Source organism: Centroberyx gerrardi, chromosome 18, assembly GCF_048128805.1.
Source record: "Centroberyx gerrardi isolate f3 chromosome 18, fCenGer3.hap1.cur.20231027, whole genome shotgun sequence".
NCBI lineage: Eukaryota > Metazoa > Chordata > Actinopteri > Beryciformes > Berycidae > Centroberyx > Centroberyx gerrardi.
The window spans coordinates 17,591,673-17,616,705 of record NC_136014.1 but is presented as its reverse complement, the minus strand read 5'-3'; the positions used below and the strand labels follow the sequence as shown (position 1 = coordinate 17,616,705).

At 45.1% G+C, this 25,033-nt stretch overlaps 1 protein-coding gene across 1 annotated transcript in view; it reads right to left on the bottom strand.

Moving 5' to 3' along the window:
• The window catches only part of klhl29 (kelch like family member 29), a 195,649-nt gene that overhangs the window by 14,555 nt on the left and 156,061 nt on the right, over positions 1–25,033 (bottom strand). Inside the window, exons 12-13 of the mRNA XM_078289746.1 lie at positions 15,163–15,345; positions 13,376–13,556 (exon numbers count right to left, since the gene is read on the bottom strand). Coding sequence (XP_078145872.1) covers positions 13,376–13,556; positions 15,163–15,345 — 364 coding nt within the window. The remainder of the gene's footprint in view (positions 1–13,375; positions 13,557–15,162; positions 15,346–25,033) is intronic.

Here is a 25,033-nt window from a genome sequence, read left to right as displayed (position 1 = left end):
CACAATGGAATGCAATGGAAGTTAGTTTAAAAAAAAAAAAAAAAAAAAAAAAAAATAGGCAATGCTTTTACTGCCTGAAGAGAAGAGCTGATGCTCTAGATTCTATCGAGCAGGAATTCATGCCCCTAAGTCACAAATTCACATTAATCCCTCAAACATCCACGATATCTATCTCTCTCACATAAACACTATCTCTCCATTTCTCTCTCTCTCTCTCTCTCTCTCTCTCTCTCACACACACACCCTCCCTCTCTCCCTCCTACCTGCAGATACACATGCACTTTTAGTTGTAGCATGGATCGCTAGATTAGTGTTACTCGTGTGGGTAAGAGGCAGAGGGCAAGTGTGTGTGTTAGAGAGAGAGAGAGAGAGCGAGGGAAAGAGAGTGTGTGTGAGAGTGAGGTAGATGCAGAGAGAGGTAAAAGGAGCATGATGGCAAAGTGGATTGTTCCCATAGTTACCTGATTAAGGAGGGAGGGGAGAGAGAGAGAGAGAGACTCACTGAATCAATCTCTCACACCCCCTGCTTCACTCAGTACTAATGACCAGAGAGGTTGTGATTTGGCCCGAGGAAAGCATGGCTACAGTGAGTCAGCTCTGGCCTGGAGGGTATTCAGAGCAATTTACGCACAAACAGAAACGCACATTTGCTTACATTAACATTTTTCATGTTTGCCAAGAATGTTCATTAGCAGCAGAACGGGGAGGCGCTCGGTAAACACGTCATTTTGATGATAAGGCGCCCTGCTTTGCACCACTGCACTGATATCTGGCTTCAGAAATATGTTGGTAAGCGAGCACTCTCAACAGAACTATATAAATTACTTTATATAGCCCCATTGAGAGGAGAGAAAACTTAGATCCATGCAATATTCAAAATTGGCTGCTGAACACTCATTTTAAACAAATTGAGCATTTGTATATTACATGGTAATTTCTGTGAAAACACACAGGGCGTCGTTAGGAAAAGACAGCCGCAAATAGTGACATGGGATTTTCATTCGAAATCATTCAACTGTGGCTCCTTGCTTCCTTGCAGATGGCTCGCTGATATCTCATCCCCGGTCAACTCTAAACTGCTTTATCCATTCGGTCAAGGTCACCATGTGGTCAACTCTGCATGTGAACGGCGGAGGAAGACAGGAAAGACAGAAGGAATGGGGTGAGGAGGGGGGGGGGATGGGAAGGAAGAGAGCAGGAAAGGAGAAGAGAGGGAAGGAGCAGAGGGGCGAAGAAAGAAACAAGGGGTTTGTGTTTTTGTTTTTTTGTGCATTGTTTTTGCTCTCCATCAAGTCAGGAAAAAAAAGAGAGCAAAAGTGCGCAAAAGGAGACCAGGAGAGAGATCACCCATTTGAGAGGAGAGTGAGAGGAGTGAGAAGGGTGAGAGAGGAGAGAGTGAGAGCCTGTGTGTGTTGTGTCAGCTGCCATCTGTGTGTCAGAGCGCATCACAGGAACTGTGAGCCCCGCGCCCACACCTCCACTATCACCCTGCTGTCTTGTAGACACAAACACATACACACGCCTCAAAATCACCACCATCACATGCTCTCTCAGACTCACACACAGCTAGGTACATTTGCTCACACTCCGACACACACGCACACGCACACACGCACACGCACACACAGACCAACTTCAGCGCTGGAGTGTGGCTGTATCACTGTCACTCCACCTCGCATACGACTCTATTTCTCTACTTGACAAACTTTCTCGTGTTGGTTAAAGGATAAATCCACCCTCGGATCATCTTACACTGTTAGATATCAGTCTGTGATGTTCAATCCATTGCAGGGGTTATTTTGTGGTGAAGTGTTGTAATTTGCCTTTTCGGTGTCCCCACTTTCCTTCAAACCTGTCAAACTGCCTGCTCCTACGTTTCCCAGAATGACTTTCAACCCAGGTCTATGATCGCGGCCGCACCTCTTCCTCAAAACACAACGTTGCATTCTGGTCTTTTGAGGCTACTGTTGCGGTAGAAATTGGTATCTCCTCCTCCTCCTGTATGACTGATGAACGTCGGTGCAAAATGGTGAGTCTAGAAAGAGGCCGTTGCTCTTTGATTCTGAGGGACTGACACCAAAACCTGATGTTTACCACTGATATTTTAAATAGCTCAAAAAGTTTCTGCTAACAAACTCCACTGTAGCTGCGCGGGAAATACCTTGAGGTGAAGTCGTCTATGTTGGGCCAGTTATCCGTGGGAATAATAACGGCACCAAACAACAAAATGGACCCAGAAATGCAAGGTACATCACCAATAGCTGTTTATTAGCGAGGATCTGTCCTTTAAGCCACATACTGTACATCATCCCACACCTTTACTACACCAACCACTGCGACATAGTTGCTAAGAGACATTATGTACCGTTCTGAAACCTGGCCTTCGCCAAAGCAGGATGTGTCCTGTACATCCTGTATAAGACACCATATAAAGGCATGCAGGCATGTCCTTGCAAACTTTTTCTCATATAATACCCCCACCCACCCTCAAGCAAAGGCATTACTTTGTTGACAACAGTCGTTTATGAATGTGGTGGACGATGGGAGATTGTTTACAACTTTTGCTGTGCTTTCCACTTCACAAAGATAGACAGCTTTACACAAACAAGCCGACAAAGCACGAGGAAAATAAAGCCTAGAATGTTAACATGCTGTCACCTATAGATTTCTTTGTCAGTGACAGAAACAAAAAGACTTTGTGTTGACTAATCTGAGCGCACCCATTGTGTGTTTCTATGCACTCTCTATGTACCTTATGTACATATTCCTGCATGTGACGCCTCTTTATATCCACATTCTCTCACTCTGGGATGCTAATTGGCACATCAACGTCTGCCGGAGAATTCTGCTAAGCCCAACCTCGTAGTCTAAGGGCTCAGCAACGCTAAGAAATGTGAATTAACGTTTGGGTAATTGTATCCTATAGGTCATCATCATCAGGGGAACCGGGGGGAAGGGAGGAAGCTTAAAGAGGATGTAGCAGCAAGTTCAAGCTCAATTGAACACATGACATGGATGTCATTTATTCAGTTGATTTAACCGGGACGGTCCGCCGGATGCAACTGTTCTGCTTTCCTGGGGTCCTGCTAGCTTCTGCCTGTTTTACCCTCCAAATGAGAGCGGGCAGTCTCCCCTGGCTGTTTTTACTTTATTGAGACAGGGAGATGCAGAGAGACAGTAGTACATGGGGAAAAAAAAATACAATCCAACCAAAACTCAATCTCTGGTCTCTGGACACCATCAGCTGCCATTTAACCCTTGCCACACTTGATCATACAAGCATTCCCCAATCTCTCTCATTCTCCTCAGGTACAAGGGCATTGCCATTTTGCTTGTTATTTGCTCATGGCACACGCATCTGACAGATTGTGTACGATGACATCTGGGGATCTGACGGAGTCTTGCGCTCCGTATGGACGGCCTCAGAGTGTGTTCATCTGGCAAGCTGAAGCCAAGGTCAGCCAACACACACACACACACACACACACACACTTCACTGCCGTCGCCATAGCAGAACACACACAACTCATTAACTCTGATGGATTATTGCACATTTCTGGCTAATAACACAGACACAGGCACAAATGCACACGCAAGTACACACACACACACAAAGTATTGCCGCACATACAAATACAGACCTGTCACCTTAGTGTCACCTTCAGCTAATCCTTGTGAGACAGAGAGCCATCCATCCACCGGCCCACACAGATTTACCCCATAATCCCTGTGAATAAACTCATTTGCAGCAGCGGTCTGCGTCTTTATAGGTGTGTGTGAGTATATGATGTGTGCATATACAGTATTTATATATATATATCTATTATACTGATATATTTATAAACACTCAACTGTAAGCTTGAAAAGGCACCTTGAAAGACTGTCAGGAAGAGAACTGAGGGAGAAATGAAAATGGAGAGTGTGTGTTTCGAGCGTGTACCCTGTGTGTGTGTGTGTGTGTGTGCGTACGCAGATTTAATTGGATGGGAATGTCACGTAGGACAGGGGACATGAGTGCTGCCGGTGGTGTAGGTCGCACACCAATTACTGCTCCGCGCTCTTCAAAACTAGACGGGAGATGGAAGACTGAGACCCCACTTCATTACTAACATAAACCCCTGCACCGACAACAACCATGTAGGGCATTGGGGGGTTCTGGGTGGGGGGGGTGGGGGGTTCTGGGTGGGGGGGTTGGGATCGGACGTGTTAAGATTAAAATGGAAACCCAAATTGTTGTGGAGAAGCTGGTGGCTACCAAAGTTTGAGGTTTGACTGCAACTTCTTTTAAAGAATGCTATAGACTGTCATGTTGCTATTGCCTGTCCCTATCCGTGTGAGAGAAGAGGCTGCAGCCTGGAAAAATACTGTGAATCACCATTGGCTAGTAAATAAACTGTCTAAAAATAGTTAGCAGCCCATGCCTTAGTTCCATAAAACAGTTTTGGTTGTGAGAATAATCCTAATTCTAACCCAAAAACCAAGTCCTAACCATAAAATAGCAATTTGAAGAAGTGAGGACCGACCAAAATGTCCTCACTCTGAAGGGTTAAACCTCAAATTGGTTCTCACAAAGATAGAAGTATAGGAACACACACACACACACATATATGCATGCACATATACACACCTGACTGGGAAGAACTGTATACAAGTTGAAAATAGAAATGCCACTGCGCTAATCTTGATGCGGGCACCTTCACCTTGGCCGGACGCACACACACACACACACATACACACACACACACACACACACACACACACACACACACACACCAAAACAAACCCATATATAACAACTACACCTCCCACCTCCAGTCCGATCCCTCCCTAGGTGCCAAGGAGGTGCGGTGCTGGGATATTACGATGCTTTGGCAGAGCGATGCTTTCTAAAGGTCAGTTGTTGCTTCCTCCTGCGGGGGCCAGAGGACAGACTGTCGACAGTCTCAGCGGCATCTGTCACATCCCAGCCACTGATAATTAGCCAGCAACACACCACCTCAACCTGACTGACTGACCAACTGGGTGGCTGGCTGATGAGACTGACGAGAGAGAGAGAGAGCGAGAGAGTGAGACAGAGAGAGAGAGAGAGAGCGAGAGAGAGAGAGAGAATAAGGGTGTGTGTGCGTCTGTGTGACAGAGAGAGATGGAGTGTGAAAGGGAGAAAAGGAGGATAGAAAAAGGCACAAAAGGAGAAAGGTGGGAGAAAAATGACTTGCCTGCTGGTAAAGGCTGGAAATTGTCCAAAGTGCCAGCCCATCGTTTATCAACGAGGTGGAAGCACATCCAGCTCGTACTACTCATTACCTGCAGCCTCTCTCTGCCGCTCCCTAATACCTTCCTCAGGCACACCTGCCGCCACTCGCCACGGTTTCTCCAACTGTCACACACACACACACACACACACATATACATGCGCATGCACTCCTCCCCGCTCCTTGCACCGTCTCCCTCTATGTCGCTGAGACCTCAGGGCCATTAGGAGACAATGGCGAAGAGACACCGTCTTTGCTGGAGCATGTCAGACAGATATGACATCATCCGGCCTCGCCAGCCCCAAATATACCCATCACCCCCTGCCCACCTCATCAGCGCTGTGAAGAGATGGGGGGGGGGGGGGGGGTATGGGAGAGGAGGCACAGGAGAGTTTGGAGAGTGTGTGGATAAAAGAGGAAACGAGGGGGGAGGAGAGAGGAGGTGAGGAGGGATGGAGAGAGAGAAAGATGAGAGAGATGTGATGATCTGCCTGATTTGGGCCCACTCTCTTTCAGCCCCGGAGCCTCAAATCATAGAGAGATAGCTCCTCCATGGCAAACGGCTATCTGTCCACATGCACAAAATATGACAACCAGCTGTAGTCACAGCTAGACGGCACGCAGCAATTTCCTCTTTCTGTCATCAACACTCACATCAACACACATTAAACACACATTCTCATATATATGTGAATGTGTGTGCACGCACACACAAAATCCAGTCTGTATGATTGACACTTTACAACACTCAAATAAAAAGCGTGGAAAAGAGAGGAGCTGAAAGGAGAGATTTTACATGTAACTATTAAGGAGGCTGGCTGGCCATGACTGATTTGATCATCAAACTAATTCTCACTCATTTGAAAAGACCAGAGAGGCTAGGAAGGAAGGAAGAGGGTGTGCAAGAGACACAGAGAGACACACAGAGAGAGAGAGAGAGAGAGAGAGAGAGAGAGAGAGAGAGAGAGAGAGAGAGAGAGAGATGAGAACTGAAAATCAACACTGACATTTTAGAAGGGAGAGGGGTACTGGTGAGGGGTAATGAGTGTGTGTGTGTGTGTGTGTGCGTGTGTGTGTGTTTGTGGGTTTGGGGGTGGCTGGGGTAGGTTGCAGGGTAAACCAGTGCCTTGACAGCACAGTAGGGGCCGGAGTTGTGAAGTTGCTTAATCCTGGGGAGCAGGGGATTAGCTCGGCAGGGGGGGAACCACCACAGCAGGGGGCTCTGGAAGCCCGCTGTCCCCGACCATGGTGCTCTGCTGCGGGGCTACCGGGGCCGCCTGTCCCCCCCCGCCTCCCTTCCTCCCCAGCTAGCCGCAGGCAGTGTCTGACCTAGTACGTAGAAATAGATCTACACACCAACACACACACACACACACACACACACACACACACACACATAACACACAACCACAACCGCTCCTCAGCTCATCAGTTCATTATTGCTGTGGAGAGGCTGGAGGGTTGGGAGAGAAGAGTGAGGCGTCTTCAGATGAGGCCATTGGTTCCAGTGTGACTGATTGTGCAGAGCTCCGAGGCGCACCGGGGGGGCCGCTGCATCTACACACCCCTCTCATCTTCTCCTCTCCTCTCCCCTCCCCTTCAGCTCTCTGCTCCTACACCCTCCTCTTGCTTGCCCCGCTCTTCTGTTCTCCCCTCCCCATCCTTCCAAACCGTCCCTTCTCTCCCTCGCCTCTCCTCTTTCCCACTTTCGCTGCAGGGTCCCGAACACCTGGGGATGCAGAGCAGCAGACCGCTCCATTATTATTAGCATCATCAACCTGCTGATTATTTTCCCACTGTCTCCAAGAGAGAGTGCTGTTGGGCAGGGAGCTGATACTGACAAAAAAAAAAAGGAGCTTCATCATAAAGTGCTGCCATTGTGTTGTATGTGTGAGAGGTGATGCTTGTGTGTGTGTATGTGTCTATATACATGCAGTGGCGGTAGTGAGACTATGGGTGTGCGTGTATACTTGCACATATGTGGGTGCTGTTAATGCCTATGTATAGTGTGCGTGTGTGTAATGCATTTGCATTCAGACAGTGGGGATCTAGAGGCGAATGGCAGCATGTGTAAGCCGAGTAGGTTTGAATGGGCCGGCGGCGCGCTCCACACTGTGGCCGCTTGACAGCTTCCTTTGGCCCGCAGACAAAGGAGCAGATCTCTGTCAGAGAGTCCTCATACCGGCAGCCGGGAGGCGAGCGCTGCCTCACCACAACCCAGACCCAAAGAGGAGAGAGAGAGACAGCCGTAGCAGCTGAAGCTTCTTCCTTCTATACACCCAAAGGCGGGCCGTCTCCCACACCTGGTGTCCCACAGATGGGGGCCTTTCTCTGGCTGACTGGCACCCCGGCGAGCCCCCCCCCCCGAGACCTAAAGTACTTAAGGACTTGTCAGTTCATGGAGCGGCCCACAGTAGACTTCAACTGTGTGCATCATGAGGCGTGACAGAACCTCCACACTGGATTCTTCAGTATGTTCAGTTGATGAAATTTCCCTGGAGCCATACAATGTTTCTCACAAGGTCTTTAAGGCATTAAGATTCACCTCCTGCTTCAGAATAAGCCGGCATTCATGAAACACCACATTATGTTGCCTTGAAAAAAAAAATAGACACTTATTGGAAAGAGTGCAACTTTGACACAGAGAAAAAGAAATTGATGGAAGACGAGGGGAAAAGCTGCTAAGTGTTATGTTTAGAATGGGATAAAGGCAGCAGTGGGGTCAGAGAAGAGCAAGGCTGACCACTCCAGAGGAACTGAACAACCTTCACTGAGATGGAAAAATCAACAATTCTGACAATCAGTGCTGGGAGACAGAAAATACTGATGCCAGAAGAACCGTACACAGTGGTAAGGTGCAGGGACGCTTATACAACATCGACAATTGTGCCAGTGAATGAAACCAGTTAATAACTCAACACATTAACAATGGAGCCTCCTCCATTTTCCTCCATGGAGGAGAGTTTGTATGCACATACATATTTATGTATTGTATTTTGGAAGGTCATTTCAAAAATCTGAATTTGAAAAGTCATAAGCCAGGGAACATAATCTTTGCAAATTACTCCTCTCTCCTCCAGACTTGTTAGCCAAACAGAAAAACATCCTTGATGAGAGAAGGTATTTGCTACACTCGGTGTCACGTTGCTAACAATCTTCATGCAATATTAACTTGCAATAGAGCTTGGCGGACGCACAAACCTGTGCATAGTGCGCAATAAATAAAACAAAACCATCTGTGATTGACACATCATTAGACAGCCATGAATTATTCAATATCTGCAATCATATTGGTTTGCCAAAGGATCAACATGCTGAGGAGCATGCAGGCCCAGGGTACCTGATTGCAAGTGAAAAGCAACCCAAACCCTATTGCTCCCATCCCTAAAACCTGTCAGTCATTAGTGTACATAGGGGAGACCGAAATAAGCCTCCTCAGTCCTTTGAGTGTTGATTTGGGCCTCCTGCTGTGCCCAGAGAAAGGCTGCATCCTACCGCTTTCAGATGGCTCTGATTGAAGACATAATTGTGAATGTGGGTGAATTTCACGGTTAGGAGCGTGAAACCCTCAGTAAGATGGATGGATAGATGGAGAGAGAGGGAGGCAGGAAGGACTGCAAATTAGGAGTCAGGGTGCTGAAAGCCGGAGCAGGAAGGTGAGAGGCCTTGACTGAGGCAAGCTGACACGCACACACACACACGCACGCGCACACACTAACAAATGTACATGGATACATATACACACATGAAACTACACAAGCACACAAGCGTGCACAGAAGCACACACACACACACACACACACGCGCGTATATACACGTGTATATACACACACAGTGAAAAAGACTGGCTGTCTGTGTGTAAACAACCTCCCCATCAGCTTCGTCAATCACTGTGTGAGCGGAGCAAATCAACTCTGGCTGTCGCACCGCTTCATGCCATACCTCAGCCCTCAGATACAATCCTCACAGGCCATCTGCATATCAAACAAGGCAGCCATTCACATACACTGACTAATGACTTCAGAATACTATTAACTCTGCACATTACAATTGCTCTTCAAACCTGTGCAGCATGCAATTCTTCATCCATGTGCAGAGGCAAAAAAAAGGATTGAGTAACATTTCCCTTATCTCCACTGGCCAGGGTTTAGTCCTGCTGTGGACTGGCTGGCTCACTGTAAGAGTCTCCACTATCTTTAGAATTTGGCCAAACCATGTTGGACTGCAATGCAGCCAGCTGTGTTTCACAACGTAGCCCTACCTGCCAAATCTGGTGGTTAGCTACAAAATAAAGGATCAGCAGTTAATGGGGCTCATTTATCAAGCCAGATATGAACAAATGTGTTCGGAAATGGGCTGGAAGATGTCTTACAGAAGCACTCAGACATTTATCAACATTTTTCAGATATGAAAGAACACGCATAGGATCTTCCTGAGACATAAAATATGAAGTTTAGAGGTTAAAAAAATGTGTTTGACGAGATAAGCAATGTCATTTGCATATTAGTAAATCTTCCATGAAACTTAGATCATTTGGATGCATAAATTTATGCATAAACTACATTTGTTCTCAACAAGGAAGAGAGATAAACTTTCCAATTCTCTCTAGGAGTATGAAGACTTAAATTCAGAGCGTTGTGTGATCCTGGGCGACGGATCTCAAACCAAAAATCAATCAGTTTCCTAATGTAGTAGTGAAAATGCCGCTAGATGTGTAGAAGTTGGCTACAAGAGGGAAATGTGTTGGGGGTTTTTTACTGAAAGCTTAACATTACCAACACTGTGGAGATTATGTCTTCCTCTCAACTTAAAACTTAGACTAATGTAAATTTGCAGAGATTATCACAAAGACATTATTTGGTGTGAATGTTTGTGATAATTGACTAAAGGCTGAAATACACAAAAATACCCTTTTTTTGAGGTTTTCATGGGAATTTTTCCATGTTCTGATTGAGGGTCTAAGGTTGGGGGGTGTTGTTTTCATTTGTCGTGTTCATTGATCGTTTTCATTTATTGTTTCACAATGTGGGCGTCGTGAAGCCGTTTGAGACTAACTGTGATTAAGGGCTATACAAATACACTTGACTAGACTTTTTGTGGGCTCTGCAATCAAGGAACTGTCCACCAATTACACAGCTTCAAGCATCAGCGGGATAAGTGGGTGTGTCTTTATGTTAATGTATGTCAATAAGCATGGGGCCTGAACTAAACAAAACATGATTTACCAAAGAAAGTAGCATTTATCAAAGCAACATAAGACATAAAAGTTTCCCACATCTAGGCAACACACAGTATGAATACATTTATAATTAAGTCCTTAATTCTAATTAGAACATTAACTCTTATCTTGTGGAAAAACGTTGCCATGCCAAATTAAGATCTTCTTCATTTAACAAGCAAACAGAGTAGAATATAGAGTAAAATAACAAGGGTGCTGAAAATAAAATTGATTCTATGTGTGTTTATTTTTAAATCCCAACATCAATATATGTAGCTAAACAAAATAGTTAAAGGTCCATTAAAAGTCAAATCGAGTAGACATTTGTGTCTCATCACTTGAAGGGTTTCATTCCAAAACACTAGTTTGAAAAATCCTTTATGTTCATTGCTCAATAATTTAAAATACAGATTATGACAAGCTCTCCAATGTCAATATTTTATAAGTAAGAGCCCTACCTAAAGGTTTTCCCACAGTGATTTTTTTTCTAGACAGCAATCCTTTTGTAAGACGAGGTGTCGCTTGTTTCAAATGGTGGATAACTCATTTTGAAACAAGACTCGTTCCATGTGGATGCAGCTCTGCTGGCTAGACGGGATGGCATGTTGTTGTGTGTCTAAACGAATGCAAACATCCACCTGCAGAGCGACAGAGAGCTGACGTCACAGCCGCTGAGTCATGCAGCTTCAACCTTACACTCAGTCTGCTATGGTGTGTGTGTGATGCTGTGACTTCAGCAAATAACCATGAAGACAGAAGAGAGGAATCATCACTGTCTTATAAACAGGATTTTAATTTAATACTAGACACCAGAAAACTGCTGGTAAATGCTTGGTTGTGGCTAGAGAGTCAATTGTATGAGCCACTTTGGTAGGTATACAACCTGTGTTTGATCAGTGTTTTTATTCTAAAAAACGACTTTGGCTGTGAAAGTGAAAGTGAAATGCCTGGGGGAATTGTGAACCCATTAGCAAAGAAACAAAAACAAAAAGTTGCATGTCTTCCTTGTAAAAGCAAAAACTAATGGCAGAAAATGAAGCAGAAAAATGGAGAGCGAACATTCCATTCTTGTTTCTCATGAGCACAGTCCATTCAGGCCCTGTGAGGAGAGTCTGAATGTGTGTGAGAAGCCTCTCTCTTCATACTCACTGTACATCAGTGAATGCATTGTCTCGATCGAGTCAATACACTGAGAGCTTGTCGATCCTGTACACTCTGGACATAGCTTCCCTTCTGCTCTCTCTCTAAGTTTATGCAGCAGAGAGCGAATCAAGGAAAAAAACACAAAAACGGCAAAAGCACAAACTTCCAGGTGTTAAAACGTTCTATTCCCAGAATGGTGACTTTTAGACCTTCCGACTCAATCTCGACTCCCGCTTCACAAGGGGCTTTTAGTAAACACAAAATAAAAACCTGAGTTGCCTAGAAACAAGCCCAATCCGCCCAAACAACTTGAGAGACCTGTTAGCTTTTACATGATATGGCAGGCGAATACAACCCTGACCCCGTGTTGCAAATGTTTTGCCTCAGACTGAGCCCCACACTTTTTCTTCATAACTACTACGAGTTCAACTATTCTGTTGGGTGTATTGGTTATTTCTCCCCAGCCGGTGCAACCTTCGGAGTGCAGCGGTAGGGCGGTAATAACGAGCAGAAGAGGCCGCTGGCAGTTCTTGGAGAGAGGTAAAGTAGGTTAAAGTTTTATGGCGTTGATAATTGAGTCCAGTTGCTGAGGGCCTCGGAGAAGCTTCATGATTGCACGAAAAACGCACACAAGGGCAAAGACAGAGAAACAGACATGCACACATCACACAGAGAATCGCTGATTTCTTTGGAGCCATGAATGCCCTAGATGCATTGGCAGCATTCGAATTAAGCAGCTCAGAGACAGAGGAATCAAATGCGTTTCCATTACGGCACAAATATTCCATCTAGCCACTGTCATAATGACACTGTATGGCAGCATTATGGGGAAATATCAAATTAGGCTGTTTCATTTGGAGGACTGTTGTGCATTGCGAACAGCTTTGGAGATCAATTGAGCTGCTAGGTAATGAGCGGCAGCGGCCTGCTCTAATATACTCAGTAATGTTCTTTTGATTGCTTTGGTTAATTTCGCCCTGCCGTGCGGGGAAGGTGGCTGCTTTCTGTTGAACTCACTGCTCAGCTCTGGTTAGAGGGAAAAACGAGGAGTGGGCAGCATCGATACAGGAGCCAAAATCGTGGAAACAAAACGTGTACAGTGACAATTTTCAGTGATCTGAATCAAAACAATCCATCTGTCGTACAGAATTTGTGGAAAATGCCACTGTGCATGCATCATACATCACGACAACACTGTAAACTTCTGGTTTTATGCTGCAAATACAGACAAAATAATGTAGAAGAGAGGCCCGAGCTGAATAGGGCACAGTAAGTGACCTTCAGATGGAGAGTCGGTGACGTGTCTATGCTGAAGTGCGGGGAATCACAGCACAGTAAACCATTTTGCTCTCTAACAGCAAATCCTCTCACCGATGCGCCACTCTTGAACAAACTAAGAGGAACGCTCTGTCGCTCCACAGCAACACATACAGCTGCGACCATTTAATATGCTCCAACTCACATTCATTTCTCGGCACCTCTTGCTCTCACAGAAAACGCTAACAAACCTGTCTAACCGCTCCTGCAATATGCTGCGCCACACTACTGCATGCCACGCCATCTGCCACATTTTGCTGTGCAGCGTGCATATTTATTTGCTGAAACCGGATTGCTCAGCATCCGCCTGATTTTGCACATCCGCACAATCATGAGAAACAGATGTGGCCGTCAAATCAGGGTTTGTCACGACTGTTTTGTTATCATGTGGAGAGCCACTGTAGGTTTTTCCACTGGCAGACACAGTCCGCTGTTTAACTCTTACCTCTCCACGTGGTCCAGGTTCCCTGATACGCCCAGCCCTCCGATGGTGTAGAGTTTCCCATCATACACCAGGCTGTTGTGTCTGCAGCGAGCCACGGTCATCCTGGACACCAGGTTCCAGTTGTCCAGCAGGGACATGTAGCACCACACATCCGCCACCGTCACGCCCGACTCTGTGCCACCTGAAAATAAAGAGGGCTATTGATTCAGTACGACATACAGGGTAAATACGACTTACATGTATGTAGTCATATGTAGCAAGGAGGTAATGTATACACATCCAAACACTTGACATAAAGTGGTAGGACAATGAAAAATAAAATAAAATGACAAATAAAAATAGTCTTGTTTCTTTGTCATACATACTGTATTGTATGCAATTTCTCTCTTCAATACTTATGTTTCTGGTCCAATCCCCAAATAGTGCCGTTTTTTTTAATAGTAATGGGAATGATGAGTGACAGCGGAGGACTATGTTAACAGACTGAAAGTTGTTTCCTACTGGGTTGAATAGTCAACCAACCAACCAACAAAATTGTACTTGTTTCAGCATAGCAGCCTTCTTCAAAGCAGCTCTCTAAGCAATGTAATTTGACATGTAACACCAGCAGCGACTCAGTGACCCCCTTCCAAGTGTGAGGGAAGGTTACAGACCAGAGCTTGTTGATTGGCTAGCTAGCACACCTCTGATTTCCCCACTGGCTGCCCGACTCCCAGCAGACACATGCAGACCTGTTCCAATGCCCAAACACACATTTACATTTATATGAAAAGAGGGAGAGGAAAGGTACATGCAGGACGAATCCTGTTGCATTTCCACGGTGCAATGTCAAGGTCTGAGTACCGTGCAGGATTCCCACACAAATGGACCGTGGAGGGAGAAATTCACTCTACCTCTGGAGGAGGAACTTAAAGGTGGCTCATAGAGAGAGTCACAGAGTGCACAGTGTGCCACTATGGAACAAAATAAACTGCAGAACACTGCAGCAACTGTAAAGCTAGACAGAAAAAAGTAAGTCCATGAAAACCTCAACAGAAGATAAATAGCACAGAAATTCTATAAAGAAAATAAAGTTTCTTTATAGAAAGTTTGTCCGTTCTTAAACCCTGTTATAAGTTGGGTTTCCATCCAAGTATTTTTGTGAATTATGATGTAGCGAAATAGAAAAGCTGAATGGAAATAGCAAAATTCTATAAAATTTTGCCTATGAAATAAAGAAAAGGTTTTACGCTTATTGAAGCAGAAAACGTTTTTGTCCATCCAGAAATTATGCAATACATAACGATGGAAAAGCATTTCTTGAACAAATAATGATGTAGGCTTGGCATGAGCGTCTTGGTGAATGGTTCAATGGTTCATTGCACAACAGCAAAAAATTGGCTTTGGACATTCTGAAATGTTGTCTGCAAAATATCAGTCCATGTATACGGTGCCCATCATGGTTTAATGACCATTAATTGGTGTATTAGAATATTACCAAGTGCATTCCTTTGTATTCCTCTTCAGACGAAAGCATGAAGTATGCTCAACATTAGCTGACAATCAAGAACAATAGCAACTTGCCCAATGCTATCATTCAATCAATCAACTTCTTGAAACGCTTTCCATTTTTCCGGTGGATGTGAGCCTAATTATTCACTTCAACCCAGCTGATGATAATGCACTTAATTTGCATATTATTTTTTCGTGACATTCAAAAGTTGATGTAAAATTCGTTTGACAGTTGGAGGTAAACTAAGTGACTCTAAATGACTGCAGCAGGAGTGGAGGCGGAGCGCGTGACTCACCTGACAGGTAGATGTTGTCTCCTGCTGAGATGACGCTGAAGAACTCGCGGTCGTAGAAGGGCAGGCTGGCCAGCGGGTACCACTTACTGTTCTGGGGGTTAAAACAGGTGACGGCCGTCAGGGAGCGCTGGTTCATCCCTATGGCCTGACGCCCTCCCACCAGAACGATCACCTCCGCCACACCTACGGGACAAAGAGGCAAGGGGATGGAGGGAGGAGATGGTGGGAGCGGAGGAAGGACGGAAGGAAAGAGAGAGTTTTAGGAAAGGTTCTAACTATAGTAAATGAGAGCCAAAATCAAATCAAAGGCTCTTTGGTGCTTGCAGTCACTAGTTCGCATAATGTCGCTGTGGCGTGCTGCCAAACGTTCCAGCATTCACGGTTTTCACTGCAAGGTGATGAATTTTTATATATTTAATAATGTTATCATTAAAAAAACCAAAAAAAAAACCTACGAGACCATTCATTTCCACAACATTTCTCCATACAGTTCACCAAATAACACACAGCCAGCGCTAAACTTGTAGCTCGGCTGTTTTGAATTCAGCAGGCCTCGGCTGTCTCTGAGTCAATAAGCTTGCCGGGAAATGCAAAACAAAATGCAAAATAGAAAAGTTTCCTCTTGGTCACAGGAAACTCTCTAGTGGGAAAAGTATAACTCAATTACCTAGACTGATGGACCTGCCACTCGTTTAGCTGCTGCCCGGTTCTCTTATTCTCCCTTCCCATAGATAATGCAGGCGAAAAGCCCACACAATTACTTGCCTACACACACACACACACACACCAAGCACTTACACACCTACTGTGAAACATACAGCACGGCATGAGAGAATCGACAAATCAATAGGCTAGAATCAATTTGTGTACATTTGTGTGTGGAGATGTGTCCCATCTCATATACTCTCAGCCAAGGCCTTGTTTGATCAGCAAGATACTCAAACCACAATCAGTGCTCATCCATGTCCTAAGCATACTACTTCGCACCCCAGCCTCTATCCTCACACACTCACACACACATGCACAAACATACACACACGCACACACAGTTGGTGGATAAAGACACCAGTGATCCAAAACACACAAACAGGTTGGCGGCCTGCCACATGCGTGTCTCAGGACCTCTCAGCCTTCAGCAGCAGGCTCCAGTGAGCAGGCAAGACGACAAGCCGCCAGACAGAAATGAGCTTTGTGTTTGTAAGCAGCAGGCAGGCAGAGGCAGGCGAGCTAGGGAGAGGGAGGGAGGGAGAGAGAGAGAGAGAGAGAGAGAGGGAAAGAGAGAGAGAGAGAGAGAGGGGGAGAGTGAGGGAGAGAGAGAGAGAGAGAGAGAGAGAGGGGGAGCGATAGGGAGAGATAAAAAGAGACAGCGTGAGTGAGAGAGAAAGAGGGAGAAAGGGAGAGACACAAAGGGAGAGGGAGAGGGAGAGAGAGAGAGCGAGAGAGAGAGAGAGAGAGAGAGAGAGAGAGAGTGCTATTCTTCATACACTCCAAAGCGAGGCTAACCACTGGTTCATCTGCTTGGATCAATACTCTTCCACAGACACTCTCCTGACAGGCACATCCATAGGCGGGCCGTCTCTTCCTTCGGCTTCTTTCTTTTAAAACACTATCATCTTTTCTTTTCTTTTTTTTTTCTTCTCTCCCCTCTAAAGCAGCTTCCCTTTTTCTTCCTCTAAAGCTGGTAAAACACAGAGAGCTTTTCTTTAGGAAGAGGAAAAAAGGGTAAAGATGAAACATAAAATAACACAGTGGGCTTTGCTCGGCTGAGCAAATAGAAGGAGAAGTAAACATCGCCTCAGACATATCATGGACATACAGCTTAGACTTATGCGGATAGCATGAAGCTGGCTGGCTCTTTCCCTCGATATGGTTTTAAGAAGGTGTTCCTCTGCATTGGACGAACATGAGAGCGGCGGCTCGCACAGAATCCTGACACTGTCGCTGTGAAGATGAAGGTCTGGTTTACGACCTAAAAATAGGACAATAGTAACAAAAGCATGGCAGGCCCGGGGGATGTGGAAATGGCTGCCTTTTTTCGGCGGTGTGTGAATGATGCGCCGACTGGGAGAGGTGCTAAGAAAGATTTTAGTCCCATCATGGGCCCATTTCCACAGTTTCATGGCATCCTGACCCAGCCTGGAAGCCTCAGATGGCCCTCAAGACCTCCAACAGACCTTGGATATCCCGCTAATAAATGGGAGTCTAGTTTTATAGGACAGTTGGAGCGACTGCGGTTGCTCTTTGAATAAAACGTGAGTGAAAACGGGCTCTTTCTCTTTCTTGCGAGCTTCCGACTATACCTACAGTCACACACATTAATTATACCGACTTTGTTCTGCTATTGTTCTTTGCCACAACCATTGTCATGATTAGTTTGCAGCTATTACAGTATGTGTTTGTACTCTTAATTATTTATTTCTCTTTATTACCCTTTGTTCTTTTAACTTTATTGGATTTTAAAAAGTTATAGCATTTTCTCTGACTTTTAGGATTACATTCTTCATCTCTTTTGTTCTCTTTTCTTTCATCCTATTAGTTGTTTCGCTTTATTGATACTGACTGTCTCCAATTTTACTTAGCGAAGTTATCTATGAGAGCCAGATGTGGGATTTTCTTTTTTCCCCCCATACACATCATTGAACGTTCTTCCGTTTAATGTTCTTTTCACCATCTGTATTCCTTCATATTATGCAAAAATAAATACTAATGCAAATAAAACAATCTAAAAACGCTAAGATGGTAAAGAATTATCACCGAAAACACATTAAAAGAGGGCATAAAGGCCACCAAAAACTATTATGTTGGAAATAATAAATCTACTGATGCTGCAGGTTTGTGGGGTATTTTCCTACATAGAATTGATCCCTCCCTTACTACACCAACTTGGGCCCCCATAGTGTCCAATTAGGGAACTTAAGCAAATGCACATACTGGCTGCAGCTGAGAACAATGTCTATGCACATGCACATGCACGTATTATGACCTATTGCGATGTGCCGGGCTATTTCTCTGTGCTGCTTTCCACTTGGCCGGACATGTCAGGCAGAGTCCACATCTGGACGTCAGGCTGCAGCGTGGCTCTGACCCCTGAAGCCCCGAACACACTCACAACCTCACACCACCCAACACCGGCCTGTCAGAACGCAGCAACACAGGAGAGCAGCGCAGCCAACGGGGAGTCACGGCATCAGATCAGATGGTTGCGCGGGTGTGTTGCTCTGTCTCTGTCTGTCTGTCTGTCTGTGTGTGTGTGTGTGTGTGTGTGTGTGCCTGTGTGCGTTTTCTCTGACAACAGGGCCGCACGGGGATGGCTGTCAGTCAGTCAGGGGCTTGATGGGAGTTGGGTGAAGGGATGAAGGGAAGGAGGATCGAAGGATGGAGACGAGCGGGAGGGATGAAGGGATAACCGAGTTCCTGACAGCTCCTGTTTTTTTTTTAGGATTTTTCTTTTTTTTTCTGTTGGAGTTTATCCCCGTGGCAGAGTGGGGAGAAAAAGTCTCCTTGTTATTCCTGATTGTTATTAACCTTTATTTATTTTATTTTAATTTTATTTATTACAGTTTTAAACCTTTATTTATCCAGGGAATGTCGACTGAGCACACTTGCTCTTTTCCAGCAACACCCGGCTTCATGTTCATACACTACCAGTCAAAAGTTTGGACACAACTGATTGAATGTACTATGTTTTTCATTAACATAAAGCCATTTTGATCTAAAGGATTATGCTTAAAATGCTTGTTTTTTAGACAAATATAAATAGTGAAGTTGATGCCTATGTAAGAATTTCTTTCCAAAGCCTTTTCCTTTCCATCAAGGCAAACGGCGGCTACTTTAAAGCATCTAAAATATAAGAAAGTTTTGATTTGTAGAACACTTTTTTGGTCACTGCATAATTTAATTTGTGTTATTTCATTGTTTTGATGTCTTTACTACTATTCTAAAATGTGAAAAATTTTACAAATAAAGAAAAATGCGTGTCCAAACTTTTGACTGGTAGTGTAGTTACACAACATTCACACATGGGAGCTGCCCAGTACAACAAGCAGTCTTCTACTGGTGACTGCTGAGCAGCTCCACTGGAGCAGCTGGGGGTTAAGTGCCTTGCTCAAGGGCATCTCCCTACCCACACAAGCCTGCTTCTCTAACTTCCTGGCTACTGCAAACAACTTCTATTCGTAAAGGTCCATTATTCAAAATATTTATTTCTTTTCAGAGATGGATTGTTATAGGAAAAAGAAGTCAATCAATTCTAACAAAAGCAAATGTCAGTATTCAGAAGCAACAGCGAGGGGTTACAAAAGACGCATTTTTCTGGATGCCAGCTGGTGCCACTAAGTCTTTGAAAGGGTCAATAGGTACTGTCCCGCTGAAGTCCCCCATCCTGCATCCATGAATGCTGTAGGTTTTACAAAAAAAAAAAATGATTGTATCAGAAAAGTCGTGTCTCTAAAATAACTGATCACCAGACCGGCTCCTGACAACTGAAAAGAGAACAAAATTGGAATTCTCTAGACAAGTCTTCTCTGGGCAGCAAGCATGAAGCGTGGGACTTCTACAATGGCAACATCTGTATAGAGTCCAGTATTAAATCTCTCCACAGGAGGTTTCAGTCATTGGAGGCTGGGAATTGTGAGGCACTTTTGGCCCAATAAAAAGTATGTGCTCTCGGGGATGGACAGGGTTGTGTAAGAGCTGAATCTCAAATTGCAGCTGATGCCCACCCACGGAGCGTGGCGTGTGCACACATGCACAAACACCACCTGACAGTTTGTGCTTATTGCTTCCACCCGACTCCACTTCCGCTAAATGACTCCTATCTGTGACAGGCGCACCCCGCCCATGCTTTACCCCACGCCGGAACCAATTGGATTCTCACTGTGGAAGACACACACACACACACACACACACACACACACACACACACACACACAGATTCGCATGGACATACAGTCACTCTGGAAGAGGAGAGGTTGATGGGAAGATGAAGAACAGATAGAACAGAACAGATAGATTCTTCCATTTCCTCTTCCCCTCAGCCACAATAGGCCTCCCTCTTCTTATCTCGGCTTGTTATGTCTCTCCTTGCTCTCTGCCCCATGCTGTGACCCTGCTTTCCTTATTCCTCTTCTCTTTTACCCCGTGGCCCAACATCTCCCTCTTTCTCTCGCTCTCTCTCTCTCTCAAACCACAGTAGACTTTGTTCTCTCTCTCCTCTCTCTCTCCAAGTCTTTCTCTCTTAAACCCCAGGAGTCTTTGCTCTCTCCCTATCTTCTCTCTACTCCATCTTCCCTCAGCCTGTTCTTTCACCCCTCACACCTTTTCTCCAGCTGTTTCAACCTTCTTTTGACCCTTATTTAACAAGCCTTGCTTTGCTGCGGGAGCAGCCGGAGGGACGTGGTGGGGGTGGGTTGGGTGGAGTTGCACATTCCCACCTGGGAGTTGTTGAGCAGGACTGGAGTCACGGAGCACCTCTACTGGAGAAGTTTAAAGGTTAAGTGCATTGCTCAAGCGCACATCAGCTGTACTATGGGAAAAGAGCAATGTGTAGTATCACTGCAACCAACAATCTTCCTCCCACCAGCAGATTTCCTTGACTGTAAGTGGTTTGAGCTGGCATCCCCATGGGTACCAGCTCGCTTCGTTAACATTAAGCCTACCGATGCCTCAATGAGTACAACAGAGCAGAGAAAAAAACATACAAATCCCAATCTTAAGGAGGCGCAGAACAGAATACAAAGCGCAGAACAAAAGCATAGTGTGCAAACTGCAAATTCCTCCCAAAGTGTATAAATTTATTAACACCTACACACAGAATCTACAAAATATTAGGAGCATGTTCCTGATATTAAGCTGCAGCCTCTTTTGCACAATCCACATCTCAATTTTCTCAACGCTTAAAAATCCTTCTCTTACTCATCTGCTTCTCTTTATCTACATCTCCTCCTTTGTGATTGATGCAGATTTAATAAGGGAAACCAATACGGGATAATGGCTTTTACCTGGATTCACCTCGTCAGTGTGCTTCATGAAAAGAGTTAGTGTCCCTAATATTTCGTTCAGTTCAAGCTCCTTGTTCTTCATCAGTCATATGAAGAAGACGTGTGTAACTGCTAATAAATGTGTCACGTGTAAGTGTAAATAAATTCATACACCTTGGGTGCGACTTGCAGTGAGTGTGCAGACTCTACTTTTATTCAATGAGTATCACAGCCTAAGCGGCACTGCCAGTCTGTCTCTCAGGGCTTAGAGCCATTTATATCTCACTGCTGGTCCATAACCATTTCCTCTTATCTCAGTAGCTTCTCTCTATTCTCTCTCTCTCTTGCTTTCTTCTTCCTAATCCTATGATTTCTCTCCCAGGGTGCTAATTTGCTACGGTGAGGATCAGGGGGCCAAGGGCTCCCGCTAATGTCAGGGAGATACAATGTGTGCCTATGTGCAAGTATGTGTGTGTGCGTGTGTGCGTGCGCGTGCAGTTGTGCATGTGAATATTCATCAATTGTCTCTGTATCTGTTAACCAGTGATTGGTAGCTGTACTGGGTGGTGGAGACGAAGCTTTCTGTATCCTAACTGTCCCCAAACCATGTTGAAACTCTGCACTATTTGAATCTCATGCATTATAATTTGGTGGATTCAAATAACACATTTAAAATGTATGCTTGTGTGTGTGTGTGCGTGCGTGCGTGCGTGCGTGTGTGTGTATCTGTGCACCCTGCTGTGTGGAGACTCTGCCAAGACTTCAGAATAACACAATAGAAGAGTGACTGGCAGCCGCCCGCCCACACACACACACACTCACTCACACTGTATGTGTACTCTAAGTATAGAGTACACATACACACGCACACATAGAAACACACACGCAATCCACCCGGCCAAATCTGCCCAATCAGCACGTGCAATGATACGGGCCTAACCAGGTTCACTACATCTGTTGAATATTGGATGAGGTTGAAGCAGCTTTACAAGCTCACAGGAGGGAGGTCAAAGAGCCAGATGTAGCGAGAGGGATGCTGAGGCCGATCTTGATCTTAACTCGTGTAATGGTAGTCTGTTTGGGTTTGACTGAGTCTATGTGTGGTGCTGTGTGTGTGTGTGTGTGTGTGTGTGTGTGATTTGTGTGTTTCAGCACACCTCGTAATTCAGCTCTAGGAAGAGAATGAGGAAAGTTTCCCAGCAACAGTCCAGGCAATTGTTCCCTTGTCTTTCCCCCTCCCTCCCTCCCTCCCTCCCTCTCTCTCTCTCCCTCCCTCCCCCTCTTTGTCTCCGTCCTTTCCCTCCTCCATGGTAGGAAATAGCTCCGTCTGACAGTAGTCACTAGTCAAAAGGTCAAGCGGACGGAACCTTAATTTTCCCTGCAGCCCCTGCAGACACTCACACCAGACTCAGAGGTTATCTAATCTGGATTTACTGCCTCCATGTTACATTTATGAGCTGAAATAGATGTGTTTGCTCGAGATTTCACTGATAAGCCGCAGGAATATCAAAATCTCAGCCTCCAATTCTCCAATGACTAGTTTCATCCAACTTTCTCTCTCTCCCTTTCTCTCTCTCTCTCTCTCTCGCTCTCTCCTACAAATACCATCTCAGACTCCAGAAATAAAATCGGAGGAGGATCCGCTGAAGGGCAGTCTTCACACAGAGTGATTAGACATTTCTGGCACATTCTCCAGTGTTCTGCTTTTCCAGTTTGAGGCGTAAAACAGAGTAATCTCACGCTACATTGGCTCTAGAAGACAAACCAGGCTGAATAATTACCCAGAGCGGGGCAATAATCAACAAAGTCCAGACAAAACGCAAAGCTTATAATTGTCTTTCCAAAACACTGACAGCCTCCCCGTTGCCATCTCTTCGCTTAATGGTTAGCGTGGAGGCTGCGGAGCCGGAAAGAAAGATGACAAATAAATTCAATTATTCCATGAAAAAGAGGCATTGTCAGTGTTGACGAGGAATCGTTAAGGAAACGTCGAGGCGATCGGCGAGACGGAGTGTGAAAAAGACGCTGCGCCAGAAGCAGTAGGTGGCAGACTTGAGAGGAAAGTCATCCGATGATCTTTTCTGCTCTCCTTACAAGGTGTGAATCTTGCTCTCCTTCCTTTGCAGTGGTGGCGCTCACACTGACTCTCCGAGGAGCTGCTGGCCAACGGAGGTGTGAATGAGTAGATGAATGTCACGCCTACGGACCTCACACAACGGCCCGGTTTTATTGTCTTCTGCCTGTGGATACAAGCCATGCTATTGTGTCGGCTAATCTAACAAAATCCAACGTTTTCAGACCACCAGGCCACCAGCACACGGTGTTTTATTCGCCTTGCCTTGGGCTGCAGGGATGTAACATGGTCAATAAGTTTTGATACCAACATTTCCAGGATAATTTGAGGAGCAATTTAAATCCTCCCGCAACACATTGCCGGGGCTCTGACCCTGGCTGTGAAAAATCTTGTTCTAGGGAGTTTTAAAATAAGTAATCTATAGCTGCGAACACAAATTCACTTATAATAAATCATCTCAGAGATCAAACGCTTGCTCAGAGACACTGCAGTGAACCTGCTTTATACTGCAACTCTTATCTCAGTTGCTTCTGCTGCTGCTGCTGCTGCTGGTGTGTGTGTGTGTGTGTATACTTCACTTTTTTTTTGGCTTAGTACACATGGACTTTTGATTACAGATGACGAAGCGGACCGAGAGAAAGAGGTGGAGAGAGAAAGGAGAGATTGCATAAGGCTCCACTCCTCCGGTGTATGTATTAAAAGTTTAACAATGTATGTGTGTGTGTGTGAGAGAGAGAGAAACAGTGTGAGCAGAGCTGGACCCCTGCGTCTCCTAGTCATTACAGCTCATTTGTCTGAGTGCTCTTCCACTTGGCTGGGCTGACTTAACAGTTTGCCCTGCCGCTCTGCACCCTCCTCCAAGCCGAACAGAGCGACACGTGTGGGGAGAAAGAAACGGGGGAACATACTGTGTGGGTTGGCTTGTGCGTGTAAAAAATATATACATTAGGTATACAAAAGAGAACCATTTATTCACTTTAATAACACACAAACATATAGAAGAAGCCCCATCAAAATCAAAGTGTTTCTCATGACTGTTCTTGTTTTGTTCCATACATCAACAGGAGCGAAAACATTTGTGAGCAAACACCCAGCACCGACGGCTGTCTAATCCCCCTGATCCCCCGGAAGGTCTAATGACAACTAATCAGATGCACATCCCCACTCTAATTAACCAATTAGCAGCTAATGGATTCACATACTATACGCAACGCATGGAGGATTCATTATGTGACTCTCGTACACTTCACTTTACCCAAGACCCTCATCGGGCCAAATGACGAGAGGAGTTCGGTTATGACTCGCACTGTCAGCACAAACCGCGCTCGAACCTGGTGTGTTGAATTGTCCCTCTTTATTTTCTGTTATCCACAGTTGGAATTGTCTACCATGTGGAGAAAAAGTTTCACGGGAGAAAAAGTTTCACGGGACCAAGCCAAAAGTCTGATAATGCATTGTTAAAGGACAAAAAAGAAAATACATCAACAGCATCAACAAGATAAATCTACATTCTACATAAAGCTACATTTCCCCCTCTAACCAATTTTCAGTTTCTGCAGGATACCGATGATATACAGCAGAGGCAAAAATAATTAACGTTAAGAGAGTTAAGAAAGGGTTCACTAGGGCCACCAACACACACACACTCTCACACAGAGACTAGCCTACTGAGCTACTGTTGCTGGTCTGGCATTATTTATGTTTGGAGATCACAGAAAGCCAATTTCTACACTGAATATCTCATTGGCCCCTGGTTCATAATTCATAAAATACATAATTTGCATCTTATAAAATGAATGGGCAGAGCATCCAATAAAAT